The sequence below is a fragment of the Hippocampus guttulatus genome, chromosome 17, assembly GCF_054856545.1.
Source record: "Hippocampus guttulatus isolate MCC_2025c chromosome 17, RoL_Hgut_1.0, whole genome shotgun sequence".
Taxonomy (NCBI): domain Eukaryota; kingdom Metazoa; phylum Chordata; class Actinopteri; order Syngnathiformes; family Syngnathidae; genus Hippocampus; species Hippocampus guttulatus.
Window position 1 is genome coordinate 12,496,714 of NC_141277.1, and position 19,175 is coordinate 12,515,888.

The window sequence follows — 19,175 nt, forward strand, 5'->3', positions numbered from 1 at the left end:
GCTTACAGTATCACTCCTATTTATTAAAATGAGAATCTGAAATTTTGGTAGTGATTTTAGGAAGCATCGTGAAAGTTGACATCTTGCTTTCGCGGGCCACATAAAATGATATGGCGGGCCAGATCTGGCCCCCGGGCCTTGAGTTTGACTCCTGTGAATTATAGTGTCCATTAGTGACTGAAAATCTATGCAAGCTAATCTGGTACAGAACGTAAATACTGTATCATTAATTGGATCACGAAACCAATTCTAGCATTTGTTCTGCAATCAGTTAGCCCAATATTCTATTGAAGACGACATGGATTTCCGTTTACTTTTGGACGCTCTAACTACAGTGCACTGTGGGTGGGTTTTTCCAACCACATGCTGTATGTATTAAGCGACCGCTGCCACAGTCAAAACATAACTCTATTGATTTTAAGGGTCGCTGATTAAATTATAGTTGATGTGCTCTGAGTAGCCCCAAAATGGAGTATGTTTCTTCTAAAACAGGAAGCAGAGGAAAAAGCTCCACGACCGTCTCAGGCAGAACCTGAGAACTAAGAGGAACAAGATGGCAAAATCAGCCAGCCGACGGCAGGTTTCCAATTTGCCTCTCCAGGATTTGCAGCAGGCCAATGTATGCTTCAACTGTCATGTCATGCTTCAAATGGGAAGACTATACTATGGTTAACACTAATCACTTACTTTCCATCTTTTTAAAAACAACTTTTTTGAAAGCAGTGTAATGGGACAGCGATCCAACACGCAGCTGAGAAAGAGACAGAGACAACATTCTCCACAAGCAAATATGCCTTATCCACACAACAACCTACCACTCTCAGCAACATCTCCAGCCAAAGGTAAGGGAGACTTCAAATAAAATGTTGGCACTGGCGTCATCATGTGGAGGTTGCGAGTCCCAATTTCTTCATTTCAGAACCACTCCCATTTCAGTCTGATCGTTAAATTTACAGCTATTATTGGCTCATACTCATCCGATGATACACTAAGAAGACACTGCTTCTGCTGTGGTAGACTGTTTGTCTCTTGAAAAAAGCTGAAAAAGAAATAAATGACGCATTTTATTCCCCAGGTAAAATCGCTGTATTCATTTTTGTTTTTTAGACATTACACCACACAAAGAACCATTTTCTTCACATGCATCCATGGGAGCGATTTTAAGATGATGGGGCAGCTCCAATGTGTTGGCGTTTGAGCACTTTAAGGGTTTAAAACAGGGGTGTCAAATTCATTTTTGTCGTGGGCCACTTTGGAATTACATTTTCCTGCCATTATGACAGCAAAACATTTGACATTTCAGTACAGATTTTAGCAAATATCATGGAAATTGACTCAGATGATTTGCTTTTGCGGGCCACATAAAATGATGTGATGGGCCAGATGTGGCCCCCGGGCCTTGAGTTTGACACCTGTGGTTTAAAACTACGATTAAGATTTGACCGAGCTAATGATTGAATTCTTTGGTGAAAATGCCGTCAATTGTTTGTTACACATGATGTGACCTTAATCCTTGTCCATGAAAAATTACTTACTGGATGTTGCAGCGTGCCCGTGGTGGCTTTGTTGGTAGTGGGAGAAAAATTGACAACGCTGCCTCAAATAGGGCCCCTGTGACTCTGTCATTCTTGACTCTTGATCATCTCAGGGGCCTGGAGTTATCACCACAAATTTTTACAATCGGGAACTGTTGTGTGAGCTTGAAGATTTTCTGGCAAGTGGTGCATAGGGACCACCCTCATATTAAACATGGGTTCGGCTTGCTCTAGGACTGGTGGAAGAGTAACAACTGGAAAGGGTCTTTTTTTCGTTTTGTTTGTTTATTGAACATTGGTCTTTTTCAGTATCAGCTTAGCAAATTGATGAAGCACAGTGGTCGGAGCCAATGTCTTTTGGCTGTTTTCTCGATAATTATCGCTCCAGTTAACCTTGTCAGCATGCCAAGATTATTTTGCAGAATGCGATATGCAGTATCGTCTTACTTGAAATAGGATCTGTTGACAGGAGATGCTCGAACCATTGAATGAATCTTCTGAAATCTGAACTTCAACAAATTTCAGTTTGAGTGTGCCTAAAAGATGAATTCAAAGATTAATGACATTCTAGTCTCGACCCTTAAGAGCTTGTGTAGTATATGGACAGATACAAACACATTTGAAGACGTTTGTTTAAAAAAACAAAACAAAACAAAAGAAAACAAAACAAACAAACAAAAAACAATGAGCAACAGTTGGTGAAATAACTGGTCCTACAAAATTATATATATTAAAAAAAAAAAAAAAAAAAGAACACCTCATGAAACTGACCCCGGAACAAACAACAGTATCCTTAACTCAGTATTTTGTTTCACCACCTTATATGACAATCCCTGAATTTGACCTCCAAAACATTTGTCATCGTTTTAAAGAAGCCTGTCTGAGAACTGTCTCCATATAAACGTCCCCCTCCCTGTCTCCACAGCTGGAGTAATGACTGGAGCAACAGTGTTGTGTCTGACACTGACTCTGTCTCCATGATGTCATTGATGGAGAATAGCCAGCATGCTACACAAGCCCGTAGGGGTCGGCTGAATGCCACTGGTGGCATCAAAGACCTAAGTGCTCATTCAAAGAAGAGCAGAGACATATCCGACACCAACAGGGATGTGCCTTAAAGTATGAGGTAACTGATTAATTTCAACTTTGCGTCACCAAGAACCAGTCAGACCAACAATAATTCCAAAACTTTCCAGACGAAGCATACAAGAAAAATCTAAGTGCAAAGCATTCTAAAATGAGAAAAAAAAATTTGAATCCCAGCAGCAGAGTGGTTAGCACGTCCGCCTCACAGTGCGGAGGTTGTGGTTTTGAATCTAGGCCCTGCCTTTTCTGTGTGGAGGCTCTAAACTAAATTGTCCTTTAAGGTGAATGTGAGTGGAAATGGTTGCTTGTCTACAGCAAATGTAACCTGTGATTTGCTAGCATCCCATCAAGGGTGTATCCTGCTTCTCATCAGAAGTCAGCTGGGATAAGCTCCCCACACGCTAACCTAATGAGCATATTTAGTATAGCAAATGGATGGTTGGATGGATATTACAATCCTACACAATGTACATTTGAAGTCCCTGTAAAGTGAAAATAAATATACTTATCTGTATGTCTTCTAAAGTTGACGCACCACAGAGAAGAGTGTCGCTGTCGTTGTTAACAACCCTGCCGAATTTCAAGTACACAGCTGCAGGTCTCATCAAATTCTGGAAGATTGACACAGTTCGAGTGGCTAAAGGCTAAAAGAGTTCATTTGTCAAATCTTAGACTAACTGTCGTAATCCATGTATACTATTTAAAAATATTAATTCTGTTCTTAAACCCGCTCAGCCTATTTGCACCCCCTTGCCCTGAAATGTGCAATAGGTTAATGCATTTTTTCATTCATATGTAAGGGTTTCCGGACAGAATTGGACTCCAGAAATGTGAACTCAGAAAGTATTGACAAAAAAACAGGTCGCAAGACCAACAAAGTACAACAAAGGACACTGGTAAAAGACCCGGAAAATGAAACAACCCAAAACACTTGTAAAGGCAAGGACAAAATATAAACAGAAATACCTTGTCAATAAATAGACATGAAAACCCCAAAATGTGTACGATAACAAAAACGTGACAAATTATTAAAAACCTTTTAAACTTTTAAAAACCTTACACAGGTGAGTACAAAAAACATGGCGAGGTCAAAAAACGAAGGGCATGAAACATGGAACGTCTACAAGAATCCAAGACTTTGTGGCAGAGCCATGAGCAAGAAGAATAAACGGAGAGCCTCCTGGCGGACTGCCTGGTTTCGATGGGTGAGAAGAGTGGAACGGATGGAGATCCTGGAGTGGGGGATCCACTGCCGCTCCTTTGGTCCACAGCCCTCCCAGTGGGCCAGATACACGATGTTGTCGTGACTAGTCGACTAATCTTGGCAGTCCTAATCTGTTCTTGTCTTTTTTGTGTCTGTGTATGTTTGTTATAGGCGTCAATCAGATGAGAAAATCCTGCCTCATCTGTCTACAGTTTCCTGCAGCCCTCCTGCAACTCCAAGCTCTCCTCCCTCAGAGATGTCAGCCACTCTTTCCAGCCAAGCCATCTCTGTCCCCTCTGTGGCTTTAAGCCCCTCTGCTGAGGAGAAGCGCCCCCTGCTGCTGTCAAAGGCACATCAACCACCCAAGTCCTTAAGCCGAGATGAACTAAAGAGGACCTCCGCACATTACAACCATGGCCAGGAAGCACATAGCTTGCCCCCTAGCCCGCTCTGTGCTATGAAGAATGATAAGTACAAAGTCACGGTCACTCCTGCAGCTAGTCGTATGATCTCAGCATCCACAGAGAAGCTAGTGAATACAAACAACATTATCAATAACCACAGCATTAAAGAAGCAGCGGTTATTAATGGTCATGTGCCACATAATAAAGAGTTCAGTATTGACAGCATGTTGGCCAACCAACCAGAGGATACGAAGGGGGATCACACACCATTCATTTCGATAGAAAACGCTAAAGCCCTGCTCTTAAGGGCCAAGGATAGCAGTAGGACTACTGCAACATCACGAAATGGTGACCTGCAACTCATGTCATCCAGCGCCGTCACCAAACAAGACCCAAGAACTGTTTAAAGTAGTTGCTTGTTTAGAAAAATTACAATCACTACTTAACCTTTATTTTGTACTAAATTATTTGCGGCAAAAAAAAAGAAAAAACACTTTGAATGATAAATGAAAAGCAAAACTTTTATTTTAATGATGTAGTGAAGATAGATAGAGTTTTATAAATTAAAAAAAATGTACAAAATTGTTGATGTCTTGTAGATGAAGTGCCATACACAGGTATGTAGCAGTGTGTAAAAATAGCAATGTATATCGTAGCGTGTAAAAATATCAATGGTGCCTTTCTGTTAGGTATGCTTAAGGGAACTGCAAATGCAAACAGGGCCATTTATTCAACCATCCTAATTTTCTAAATCAAGAATACCATGCTAGCTGCCTTCTGTGTCTCATAGTTTGAAGTAAAGAAACTCAAGTATATTAGTTTGGTAACAGAGTTCAGAATGCATGCTTCATCCGGTCCTAGAACTACAAGGTGATTTTGTGTCATAAAGCCATTGGAGCGCTGCCCAGTCAATCATCAGTGTCATTGTCCAGTGTGTTCGAAATGCAACATAAAAATGCACCACAGGCTGGACTTATTTGGAGGATTTCATATTTGTTGTAACATGACATTTGTCATCAAAATATGTAGAGATCACACATGCAAGCAAAATACAGATGTAATCGGTGAGTTCTGGCTGCTAAGAAATACACTACTCTCAATGGTCCCGCCTTTGTAAAGTTTCCTTCAACCTGAATGTCAATTCATCACTGAATCCACAATGCACGAATGTCAAATTTTGAAGGATGACATAAGATTTCTGTTTGAAAATATCTAATACGGTGGTCCAGTTTTGCTGATTACATCTTTGAAGGCAAAAATCGACAGTTTGAAACTTGAATGAGTATAAGGCTCTCGATTTTCTTTGTAAAGACATCAATGTGACTTGAGCAATGCTTTTGAGAATTAAAAAAAAATTGCACCATATGCAAACGTGTTCTGACTCAACTATTTGTTCCATAGATTGCAACTGTCATGACTCAGCTTCTCATAATGTGTAGTACAGTGGTACCTCTACATACGAAATTAATTAACTTCATCAAGGAATACTTTTTCCCTTTTTTCTTAAAAACTAGACTACAAAATGTGTGGAGAATAATACAGTGGTACTTCTACTTACAAAATTAATTGGTTCTGGAAGAAATTTCTAAACTAGAAAATGTTGTAAGTAGAGACGCGTTTTCCACGTAAATGCCCTAATCCGTTCCAAGCCCCTACCAAAATTCAGCCACAAATGTTTCCTAAAGCATAAAAATGCAAATACATGTTACAATTAGATTATTGCACAATAAATGCGAGTTGTGCATAATGTAAAAAACAAAGAACAGAGTAAAGAATAAAAATGGTCATTTCACATTTAACCGCGTCATCATTTTTGCCCTCTTTAGTTCATGTTCTCTCTCAGAAGAGGTTTTTGCCTGGTGACATTCATCAAAAGTGGACCTCTAGTGTAGGAAGCTTATGACCCTTCACAGAGCAGAATGGCATAAGAGGTGGGGGGGGGGGGAGCTCAGTGACGTGGAGGTAGAACGGGCGCATCACAAGGGAACCCTGTGGTGGTGACAGACAGAGGCCCATTGTCAAACTCTTCAGGTACAAAGACAGAAAAGCCATATTAAAACGTGCAAAGTCTCTTAGAGGAACAAAGAGCTGGAGCCTATCCCAGCTGTCTTGGTGCGGAAGGGGAACTACATGATGAACTGGTCGGCTCTCAGTTAAAGGGTACATGTAGAGACCCAAAAACATTCAAAACCCACATCCACACTCTCACGGAGTGTGAGACAATCCCATACTGCCTGCACCCAAATCATGCAAGTGTACCACCACACCGTCAGCGACACTGTCCTTTAATAGAACTGCCTTTTAATATGGTTTCGATATCGGAAACATGGATTAACCATGAAAGGGACATGGATTTTTGACTTGGATATGAGTCACTGTGTATGAATGGGAGAAACCAAAATGGTGCTGGTCAATGTATGTGAACATGACTTATGATGATAAGGCGGTAGAATATGTGTCAGACTTCCGGAAAGTTTAGACTACAATTGGACTCCAGAAATATGAACTCGGAAAGAATGGAAAAAATATATACATTACAGAAAAAACAGGCCGCAAGACCAACAAAGTATAACAAAAGTCAGAATAATGAGTGAACCAAAAATGAGAGAAGAATTCGTGTCTTGGAAGCAGCGCTGTGAGCAAGTAAAATTTTCCGACAGAGAAATGAAGACAGAGAACTCCTGAAATAGTCGGCTTGATTACATGAGCAACAGGTGTGCGACCCCGAGGAGAGGCCCTCCTGTTTCCCCAGCTGGAGATACACGAGAATGAATGAATGCTTCAATGTATAACAATGGAGATACGTAGAGAATAAAAGGAAAATGTCATTGTAAGTTGTGTACACAGAACACCAGTTACAAATAAAGACACATTTACAAACTCGATGGAGGAACACTTCTGTCAGAGATTTTCTCGGACAAAGTTAAAGAAATGACTCGGCACACAGGAAAATTGTCTTCAATATCGGCGGGAGCGGATCTCTGAGAGCGAACGACGGTTAGTTGCTCCGATGATACACACTCGGCTCCCTCTCCGCCGGTTCAAACTTTTATTGCAAAATACAAGAAAGACACTGCCCCAGAGATTTGCATACTGCGCCCCCCGGTCCGGCCTCTCTGTAGTGATCTGATCTACCCGAATACACAAGTCACAGATTTTGCTGATGACTAATGTCCACCTGGGCGCGACAGCTGTTCCCAAACTGTCTATTGGTACTCAACAACTCTTTGGTCCCAATTTGTTTATTCCCACTTTGTGATTGAATCTAGCCTTCGCCCCCCCCCCCCCCCCTTGCTTTGACGTGATTACTCAAGAAAAGGCCCTCCGCCCAAACGGCCGACACCTCTGCGCTGAGCATGTCCAGACATGCCCAAATTAACCGAAACTTTAAACATGATACAATTTTGTTCATAGATTTCTCTATCAACTTCACAATTACAAATCATAAAGAAGAAAAACCTTTATTAGTCTCGCAATGGAGAAATTCCCAATTCACAGCAGCAAAGTTATGAAAGGAAGAAGTAGAACAACAAAATATAGGAGGTGCTGGAAAGGCAGCCACTCTCGCGGCGCCATTTTGAAGTCAAAATAACAAAAATAACACAACACAACACATAGGACACAGACAGTCGTGCAATCTTCACCACTTTTCTGCATACACTTTGTTGTCTGAAGCAGTTAGAGATGAAAGAGGAGAGGATCAAAGTGTCCTTTCACCAGTGGATCAGAGACGTCATGCTGAAAATGTGCACACGTCTGCTACAAGCTAAGTTTTGAAAGCAAACACGAAGCTGTAGCGTCCATTGACGAAAAAGAGATTGGCTCACATCTCCTGTCCCATGTAAATCCACTTCAATTCCAAGCCGCGACTCCCAGTTCCACATCCGCATCGGCGCTCCGCGCTCACGCTCCTTTCTTCTCATCGTCGGCTCCTCAAGCCTTACATCCATCCAGCCACAGACCGTTCAACAGCATAAAGTCATGTTTATTGGGAGCAACTTCCCTATACATCTGTTTTTAGAAGCATCAAATGAATTTATCAAGAATCTATACAGTATTGGTTATGTCCCCAACATACTAGACCCTGTCAAATAACAACACATTGGGCAACATGAATTGACAATTTATTTTATATTTGCATAGATAATAAAACTGTAAGAATATTTTTAGTAAAGTATATTAGTGACCACCTTCCAGCGTTAACAGTGTACAAACCCAAAACCGATGACGTTGGGACAGTGTGTCTAACATCAATAAAAACAGAATACGGTACAATGATTTGCAAATTCTGTTCAACCTGTATTTCATTTAATATATTACAAAGCAAGATATTTCATTTTCTACTTTATTGTTTTTATCAAATCATCATCCATCCATCCATTTTCCGATCCGCTTATCCTCACAAGGGCGGTGCTGGAGCCTATCCTAGCCGTCTTCGGACAGTCGGCGTGGGACACCCTGAACCGGTTGCCAGACAATCGCAGGGTACACACAGACAAACAACCATCCACGCTCACAATCATACCTTGGGACATTTGAGAGTGTTCAATCAGCCTGCCATGCATGTTTTTTGGAATGTGGGAGGAAACCGGAGTACCCGGAGAAAACCCACGCAGGCCCGAGGAGAACATGCAAGCCCGGTACCTCTGTACCTCTGCACTGTGAGGTTAACGCGCTAACCACTGGACCACCGGCCCACCCCCATATATATATCCTTTGTCAAGTTGACTTTTTGATATTTTTGTTGGACTAACTGTTTCAGCGGCCCGGTAGTCCAGTGGTTAGCACGTCGGCTTCACAGTGCAGAGGTACCGGGTTCGATTCCAGCTCCGGCCTCCCTGTGTGGAGTTTGCATGTTCTCCCCGGGCCTGCGTGGGTTTTCTCCGGGTGCTCCGGTTTCCTCCCACATTCCAAAAACATGCATGGCAGGCTGATTGGATGCTCTAAATTGTCCCTAGGTGTGAGTGTGGGCGTGGATGGTTGTTCGTCTCTGTGTGCCCTGCGATTGGCTGGCAACTGATTCAGGGTGTCCCCCGCCTACGGCCCGGAGACGGCTGGGATAGGCTCCAGCACCCCCCGCGACCCTAGTGAGGATCAAGCGGTTCGGAAAATGGATGGATGGATAACTGTTTCAGAATAAAGTTCCATTTCCCCTGTATTGGGTTCCGATGTCCACTGTAGAAGACACACCAAAACTTAAAAACAAAAATAAAAATTTCAAAAATTTCTTTTGCAGTATACCAATTACTTCACATAGATTGGGGAATTTCAAAATAAATGAAAAAAAACATTTTTTTTCCTGGTAGTCAGGAGGAAATAAATATAAAAATTTTTTAAAAAAAATCCTCGTCTCTGACGTACTCAGAGAATGTCTCAGACAATGGGGAACAGAAGATGAGGCGCTGGAAGAGGGACCATACTGAAGTGGCCGATCTCAAGAAGTCCTATCAGTGGCTAGAGAGGGCTGGCCTGAAGGACAGCACAGAGGCACTCATCCTGGCTGCTCAGGAGCAGGCCCTGAGCACCAGAGCCATTGAGGCCCAGATATACCACACCAGACAACACCCAAGGTGTAGGTTGTGCAAAGAGGCACCTGAGGCGATCCAACACATAACATAAGATGCTGGCAGGGAAAGCCTACATGGAACGCCATAACCAGGTGGCTGGCAAAGTCTACCGAAACATCTGTACGGCGTATGGACTGGAAACTCCAAGGTTAAAATGGGAAACACCTCCGAAGGTGGTGGAGAATGACAGAGCGAAGATCCTGTGGGACTTCCAGATCCAGACTGACAAGATGGTAATGGCGAACCAACCAGTTATCGTGATCATAGATAAAGGGCAGAGGAAAGCCGTTGTAGTGGATGTAGCGGTCCCAAGTGATGGAAACATCAGAAAGAAGGAACACGAGAAACTCGAGGAATACCAAGGGAGAGAGCCTGGAAGGTAAAGGTGACAGTCGTGCCTGTGGTGGTCGGAGCACTCGGGGCAGTAACCCCCAAACTAGATGAGTGGTTGCAACAGATCCCGGGAACAACATCGGACATCTCAGTCCAGAAATGTGCAGTGCTGGGAACAGCAAGGATACTGCGCAGAACCCTCAAGCTTCCTGGCCTCTGGTAGAGGACCCAAGCTGAATGAGGGATGGACACCACCCGAGGGGTGAGACGAGGATTTATTTTTTTATGTATATACAGTATGTGCTTGACGGCGCTCATGGTAGTACATTAACAGTAATATTATGCTATTATTTAGCTCGCGGTTTATTTCACTTTCAACTCTGGCCTCTCCAGCCAGTTTGAATGTGAATTTTAGCCGATTTGAAGAGTTAATATCCCGACCAATCCATTTTTTGTGTGGGCAAGGTTCACCAGCCAGTCCTCGGAGAAGTGAGGATCTGACAAACAGCCGCTGAATAATGGTCTGTCGCTGGGTAGGCCAGCACCTTGGCCGAAGTGGCTGCTCATTGTGACTCTTTCCGGGATCCATTTGTCATGCATCTTACCCTTTGCTTGAAAAAAGAGACCACATTATACAATTATATATGCCTATAGTTGACTGTTGAAAGCTTAAAATACCACCCGGATATTGGCGGTATTCGGGTTTTGAAAAGCCATGTAACCGCGTGGGAAAACTCAAATATGCTCTTATTTGGCTTTTAAAATTGGCCCTGTGGTAGAGGGTGGTTGTTTCTTGACCCAGAGGTTATGGGTTGAGATATCACAACCACCAATTGTAGGACCTAAAAGCCAATGCTCAAAAAAAAAAAAAAAAAAAAGGGGGGGGGGCATCGTAGGTTTCATTCTTTTGTCTTGGGTTTTTTTTTTTTTTTTTTTTAAAGATTTGGTCTCACGACGAGTAAATTTACTCAGAAGCTTCATGTTTTAGTATTTTATATATGGATTACGTCAAATTTGATGGGTGGGACGTAAAATGTCTTCCAATTCTGGAATGACCCGTGTATGTATTCAACTAATATGAATTATTGCTCAATTTTTTTAAGTGTACAAGAATATATACTGACACGATATCTACGCACGACGTTAGTGCAAACGCTCGAATCCCAGCATTCACTTGCTCACGTTTGGAGCTTTGTTGTGATGAATCCAAACAGGAAGTGCTCCTCCTGTTGCGGGTGACTGCGGGAGCGAAGGCCACACAAGAGGGAGAGGCTGCATCCTACTTACTGCTGCCAAACAGGTTTGTGCTTTATTTTCTTGAATTTTCTGTCAGTTTCTCACGTCTCCTTACCCAGGTATCACACTATGGATTACGATGTAGATTAAGTTTCGAAAATGACAGCAATGCGGTTTATTACTAGCGTGTAAAAGGCGCTCAAATCCGACTACGCTCTGGATTTACACTGCACTTGCGTTACATAATTACGTTAACAAGACCATCAACGCGTAGCGATTAATGATGACGTTTGTTACTTGTGTTTTTAATATTTTGTGGCTTTACCGATTCGTTAACCGGTGATCGGGACATACCGGGCCTTTTAATTGTCCGACAACACATATTGCAATAAACGTGTCATGTCGCTTAGCATTCTGATGTAATGGTCCCGTGTTGCTGTATAATTTACACGATGATTCTTGTTATAATCCAGGCACTTGTGTTTTTCTATTCTCACGGGTTTGCCCCTGTCCAATTGCTGACGCCACCGCGCCATAGCGTGCCCCTGCAGTTTGCAGCCCACCTCTCTCTCGGTCTCGCTGGTTTAGGCTGGTTTTCAACAATGTAACCGTGGCAATGCAGCGATGCCAACAGTCCGAAGGATGCCTACTGCTTTTACAGAGAAACATTCCGGTTTGCTGCGAATCCAACAGAATCTCTCCACTCTCTGTTTCAAACCTAAAATCAGAAGAAAAGAACTACGGATCAGTTCGTTGATATATCATTACATATCATAGCAATTGCCATTTTATACAATTGCAGCCTAGTGTGTACTGTATGTTGTTTGGGAACAACATGAGTGGAGTCTAATGGAGTGTTTTCCAACAAATCACATATTTTACATTCGAAAACACCACATCACGAAATAACAACCACACCTGGACAAGAGCTGCTACAAACAATTATGTTGCTCATCGACTAATCACCAAGAGTAGTCACGATTAGTCAACTAATCGAATCATATGTAAATCATGGCATATCGCACCAGAAAGCAGCTCATCTTCTACAACCGGATAGTACAGCTTGAAGATAATTAATATGGTAGTACATTGAACTTTGATTATACTTTGCAGTTTTCCTGCCGCGATTATAAATGAGGGTGCTAAAGTTCAATTGAAGGCTATACTGTGGCCTTTAAAAAAAAATTGCCGTAAATGATTAGTGCATTTTAAAAGGAAACCAAAAACTACGCACGATGCAGAATTGCACTAAAACAACAAAAAAATATCTATAAATACAGAAAGAAATACTTGAACTGCACTGTGCTAAAGAAAACTAAAAAAAACAATTGTATTTTTAAGATAAGATCCTTTATTTGTCCCGCAATGGGGAAATTACAATCAGAATTCAGAAAGGAAAAAACGCTGGGTAGGGAGAGGGGAAAAAAAACCCCACACTCGAACTATCCTCTTCCGAGGATAATTTAAGTCCAGGATAAAAAAAGACCCTAGCACAGAAATAAGCATATGACAGTTACAACAAGTCACAAGACATAACATGTAATAAGGGGGGAGGATGAATGGGAAGGGGGGGGGGGGTTGAGAGGGGTAACCGTGACCCGGCCGAAATGACCAGCTGCACGGATTCACACGAGCGCTCTGCATGTCGAACCACGTCACGGGGGAAAAAGACTTTATTTACACTTTATCAAAAATGTTTTGTTTTCCCTTCATAAGTATGCGAATTTTAAAAATAGTGAATTCGTCTATACCAGGGGTCACCAATGTGGTGCCCCACGGGCAACCGGTGTGCCCATGAGGACCAAATGAGTAGCCCGCCAGCGCTAGGACATTGTGATTTCCTCGTCGAAATTATGATTTAAAAATGCAAACACTGGCAGTATTGTGAGACACCTTTCAGAATCTGAAAATTAAAATGAAAATATTACAAATAACACATTGTAATATTATTAAAGCTAATGTGGACAAATGTTATTTCAATCAGTACACGTGAAGTAGGTCTCAGGAGGGTTAGTTATTATTTAGCAATTTTTATGATTTTCAAAAATGTTTTGGTTTTGTTTAGTTGCTATGATTTTTACTGTTAGTTAAACGTTTTTCATATATATGGTGTATTTGTTGAGTGCAAGATTAAAAAAAAAAAAAGGGGGGGGGCACAATTATTATTGTGTGGAACAAAGTAAACTACAACTCCCAAACAACTGTTCAACCTTCATTCTGCTGTATGGCCCAACAGTAGTACAACAACAACAACAACAACAAAAGACTTAAACCCTCAAAGCTCATGTATGAAATTGACAAAGACAAGAAAGAAGGACATTTTCGCGTTAATTTTAGTTTGTTTTAAAAACATCATCTTTAGCTTCTGAGGTTTTGGTTTTTTTAAACGTTCTCTCGTTTTCATTTTATTTTATTCCAGGAAAGACATTTTTTTCCCATTTTTATTTGAGTTATTCCGTTAGTTTTTGTTAACTCTAATAACTTTGTTCGAGAAAGTTAAGCCACACGTGGGCTTGGCGAGATGGCTGAAATACAAGTACAGTCAAACCTCAGTTTTCGAACGTCTCCGTTCTCGACCAATTCGGTTTTTGACCAAAAATTTCGAGTTTTTTATGCCTCGGATGACGAACAAATTTCGGTTCTCGAACAAACTGAGCGCACTTGAATGCACCACTTGACTCCTCTCACCTTCCTTACACAAGGAAGTGACGCTTCCTCGTGTAGCTTTCCATTGTGAGCAGACTGTTTTTTTAAAGAGCGTGGTTTCGGTTTTTGAACAATTCAGTTTTCGAACAGCCTTCTGGAACGGATTATGGACGAAAACCGAGGTTTGACTGTATTTCATAACATTCTATTGATATATATACAGATTTTTTTGTTAGTTTTTTTTTTTACCGAATCAAAACACAAAAAAGTATCAAATGCATTAAAGATAAATGACAATAATGTGATCCAGAGGAAAAATCTATTTCAAAATATCTGTTAGTAAAACTAATTTTGAAGGACTGCACAATGCTTTTGTGTCCAGCGGAACATTGAATTTAGGAACGCCCCTTTTTGAGTTTAGCACAAACTTTTCACTGAAAAACCACCTCTATTTTCGATATACGAACGGCCTTGGCATGAACGAGCGGATGTGCACAGCGTGCATAATGCATTGCTGCGATCTGAAAATGAGTGATATCACTCCGCCGCTTAAGGCGGAAGCTGTCACATACAAGTTCCGCGTCCGCATCCTTGATCGTCTGATCACAATCTTAAAAGCTGGTTCGTTTGTGAATGACGTCGTAAAAAAATATTAGGTAAAAAAAAAATCTATTTATGGTGTGCATGTTATTTATTGAGATGTAGCGTGTCTTTAATTAATTCATCTTCTTCCGTACCGCTTGATCCTCACGAGGGTCGCGGGGGGTGCCGGAGCCTATCCCAGCAGGCGGGGGACACCCCGAATCGGTAGCCAGCCAATCGCAGGGCACACAGAGACGAACAACCATCCGCGCTCACACTCACACCTAGGGACAATTTAGAGTGTTCAAACAGCCTGCCACGCATGTTTTTGGAATGCGGGAGGAAACCAGAGCACCCGGGGAAAACCCACGCAGGCCCGGGGAGAACATGCAAACTCCACACAGGGAGGCCGGAGCTGGAATCGAACCCGGTACCTCTGCACTGTGAAGCCGACGTGCTAACCACTGGACTACCGGGCCGCCCCGTGTCTTTAATTGAATGAAAAAAATGGTTAAATGCCGGTGTAATCATGTTGAACATCTGTCCCCGCATTCACTTCTTTGTTGATTCAAGCGGCTTCTTCTTCTGGTGGGCATTCGACAGTACTCAGCGTCGGAGCCGCGTGCAAAACACGCGTATGCGGTCCCCTTACGTGCTTCTCATTGCGACATGAACCTAACACGGCATACTGTGCCTTCTGAGTCGAATTTTAGTTTCAGCCAAACTTTCGATTGTTGCCTTACCATTGCCCGCACACGCGCACTTACTGCTGCTTATTCATTGGTGGTCGGCGGACCAGTCACCGAAATAAGGAAAATGACATTTTAAAATGGCATAGATTCCGGGAGAATCAGAACATGAGTTTCGGTTCCAATCACATTTCGATACGCAATGCCCAATCGTAGCTACATAAGGCTTCAACAAAGCAAAGGGAATGTTTTAGTCATGTCGAATCCCCAACTGTCAAGTTTCCTGAATACCTTAAGTTGAAGTATATTTGTCTCCATTTCATCCCCCAGTACAGGTCTGTGTAACGATGGAAGTGGATCTCAGCGGGGTGTCGAGGGCTCACGTTTCCATTCTACCCGCAGCTGAGATCAAAGCTACGTTGAAAGCGGAGGCGGAAAGACCTCGTTGCGCCAGCACGCCATGCTCCCCCATAAGAGGTACTGTAGCGGGATACCAGATCCTCCACATGGACTCAAACTACCTGGTGGGCTTCACAACAGGCGAAGAGCTGCTCAAACTGGCGCACAAATGGTCGGAAAGCTCCCCCGAGAAGAGTTTGTTGTCAGAGGCTGGGCACAGCCCCATCCAGACAGGTGCCTCCAAATCTTTAGATTTGGGCATCCACCGCTCGTCAAGAATCTTTAAAGCCAAAAATCGCTACTACCAGCCTTACGACATTCCTGCTGCTAACGGTCGGAGAAGGCGGCGCATGCCCAGTTCGAGTGACACCTCCCTCAGGTCCATGACGACAGGGGATCACGGGAGGGGCGTGCACGCACCGCTACCCCTGTGTCGCCTTAAAGGGAAGAGGACCCAGTCCAAGTCTTTGGACTACCTTAATCTCGACAAAATCACCATGAAAGAATCATCGGACACTGAGGTGTTACAATACCAACTGCAGCACCTCACCTTGCGGGGAGAGTGCATGTTCACTCGAAACAAAACTTAAAAAGCACAGAAGGTGACATCATTTAGGCGCCTTTCACACCGCTCGGGGGATGCGGGTGCTCTTCTCCGTGCGCTCGGATTAGGAACAGTTCTCTGACAAGACGGCCTGATAATCGCGCTCTCTTAGTAACTGGGATTAAACCCTGCACTGAACACGTAACATTGAAAGAGAACCCTTTTTAAGTGCAGGTACTCGCACTGTTTTGAGATGGTGGAGGTCAAAATGTGAATGATATCTTAGCAATAACTGGTTTTACCTACTGTATTGATGACGGCTGATGCATGCACATATCACGTTGTATCAGATTTAAATTACAATCATGCCAGTTTAACTGCCTAATGTGATCTCTCAAAAGTGGTGTGATTTTTCTTTGAATATGACCCAGAGGGACGACCCTCAAATTAACATGAGCTATCGCGTGTCTTTGATTTGTTTTAGAGACATTGTTTATTTCATCGTGTCAATTTAATAGTTGTGTTACTACCCCTTTCATGCACCCTGTAACCTGATCACACGATAAGCTGTCCACTGTAGTAACCGCCGTCCCTGAAAGGGTTAAAGCACTTCCCCGGTGTGTGTACACGTTTGAAGATTTTGTGGTACACGATTAAGAATCTGTTTACAAAGGCAAATTTAAATATCGAATTCACCTAATCATCGCTTGAATGTTGTGCATTTAAAAAAACAAAAGACCTCTACTCCTCAAACGGATATCCACAATGAATTGATTGATCAATTTAAATCAGAATGCTGACGCCTCACTTGAGCCTCAGCTGAGGTTTAGAATGAATTGTTTTTCTTCGCAAATGTCATGATGCCGCGCTGTTGTTCCATACAGTTAAAATGGTGAAAATTCACAGTACTCATGGGGCTGGATTCATTTTACATGCTGGAGATAATCAAAATCGGGCATATTTAAGTGCAAAACCACTTCAAGATCTGCATATCTGTTTAGTACTTGGCGCTTTGCTTGCAAATATGGTGGGGAAATACAATGTTTGGATGTGCATTATTTATCACTGGCCCAGCGCAGGTGAAATGATGTACGTTTCATGACTGGGGTTTCTTTGTTTTTAAAACTGAACAGAAAATACGTTTTCTGTCCCTGATGGCACTGCAGTCAAGAACAGTTGTGAATCTTTTTTTTTTGTGTGTGTGTGTGTGTGTGTGTGTGTGTGTGTGTGTGGGTTTGTGTGCGTGTGTCAGCACCAAAAATCGCACACTTTGCTGCTTTATTTAACTTTGGCCAGCCATGGGGACACCTTCAGTCTTGGAGAAATACAGTTTTTGTACACTTTTTGAGGTTTTGTGTTGTTTTTCTGCATATTTTATTGTTTTACTTTGAAATGGAACCATTTTTTTTTTTTTTGCATTATAACAGATCATCTCCAGCCCGGGATGTGATATGCAATATAAGTCATCCAATATTTTTTTTTTAATTCAAATAACTCATGGACATTATATTAATTGACAAATGACAATACATTCAAAGGGTGTACAAACCAAACTGTAGTGTGTATTGTGTATAAACTCACCTCTTCTCTCTCTGTTGTTTCCACTCACCAATCACATGTACTGTCCACTTGATGTGAACCAATGACTGTTATAGTACTAATTAAAGCTTATTGCAATCCAAGATGACAGGGAATCCTGTAGTCATGTGTTTTACTTGATAGAAATGACTGACCTTGTAGCTTCAGCAAAGATTCTTTTCGAGCCGGCTGACAAAGGTGGTTAGGTGGTGGCTTTCATTAAAAAAAACAAAAAACTAAAAGTGAAATAAGGAATGAAGACATCAGGGCTCCTTATTCATAGGCTGCTTTTGGCAGGCAATCGTGTCAGCTGTGTTGAGCAGAGATGGGCATTACCTCCCTGGGACAGAATGGCTCGTCTGACGAACACCCATTTTTGGATCAGAGGACAAGAAGTGACGAACTAAGCAAGGACGGAAGTGGATTTTCGTCCATCCCTTTGATCGTCCCGAACTGAGTTAAGTATGTAGTGTGGGGAAACAAAATAACAAGGCCAGAGTGTAGCCAAACTCTGTATCTTCTTATCAGCACAACCTTTTTCATTTCAACCGTATTTTTCATGCAACACTGCCACCTAGTATACAGTCAGAGAACATAAAGTACCTACGGACCATTTCACTAACAATCAATCCAGCAGGCTAGGAAAGCTGCCTGTGTTGTATGTCTCCCGGTGCTTGCCTTATGCTATTTGAGGCAAGAACTTCAAAGAGTAAAGGTTTCATTTTATTTTATAACAGGGGCTATTTTTGTGTTGTGAAATACTAATGTTGAGTTGCTTATCACTAAGTCATTAAAAATTGAAACGTTGATGTCATTTTGTTTGATGGCCAGTCTTATCAGCAACAGCAAATCATGGTGTTATTGAAAATAAGGTTCGGTAGGCAGGTGTATACGCGATGAATCCGTCAATGTTTGCATGCGAGTGTCGGACATATTTTTCCAAGAGTGGCATTGTGTATTGTGTTTTGTATTTTATGGATGACGCGTTTCTCTGGTCAAGTGATAAGCTTTGTAGCGAGCGCCTCTATGAAGAGGAAAACACCTGAATACTTGCGCGATCATTCTAATATTTACATAGGTTGATGTGAGCATTAAGTAAAAATAAAGAGATTCTTGGTCTCTTTATAAACACATTGGCTAAACCCCGGTGGAATGAAAAAAGACGTGGACAGGACAGCTATGGTTTGTAGAAAAATATATATTTGGACAGAAAAAGAAAAGATTGAAAGAGAGCGTGTCTGCCCGACCTCGAGCGTGGTGTCGTCTCAACTCACTAGCTTAGCTGTTTTCGTGGCTACGTTAGCTGAGCTGTTGAAAGACATCAAAGCTCTTTGATATGTGACGTCCGTTGCGTCAGCACTGATTGGTTGAA

At 42.2% G+C, this 19,175-nt stretch overlaps 2 protein-coding genes across 3 annotated transcripts in view; both read left to right on the forward strand.

Moving 5' to 3' along the window:
* nrg1 (neuregulin 1) overlaps positions 1–5,594 on the forward strand; it is a 36,048-nt gene extending 30,454 nt beyond the window's left edge. For both annotated transcript variants that reach the window (XM_086135120.1, XM_086135119.1), the window contains 3 exons: positions 493–619; positions 724–842; positions 3,997–5,594. In XM_086135120.1, the coding sequence (XP_085991246.1) occupies positions 493–619; positions 724–842; positions 3,997–4,636 (886 nt within the window). In that variant the 3' untranslated portion in view covers positions 4,637–5,594. The remainder of the gene's footprint in view (positions 1–492; positions 620–723; positions 843–3,996) is intronic.
* Positions 5,595–11,344: 5,750 nt separating this feature from the next.
* Positions 11,345–17,919, forward strand: macir (macrophage immunometabolism regulator). Its single transcript, XM_086135608.1, has 2 exons — positions 11,345–11,429; positions 15,613–17,919. Exon 2 carries the CDS (start codon positions 15,630–15,632, stop codon positions 16,269–16,271), a length of 642 nt encoding a protein of 213 aa, XP_085991734.1. The 5' UTR covers positions 11,345–11,429; positions 15,613–15,629; the 3' UTR covers positions 16,272–17,919.
* Positions 17,920–19,175: the final 1,256 nt, after the last annotated feature.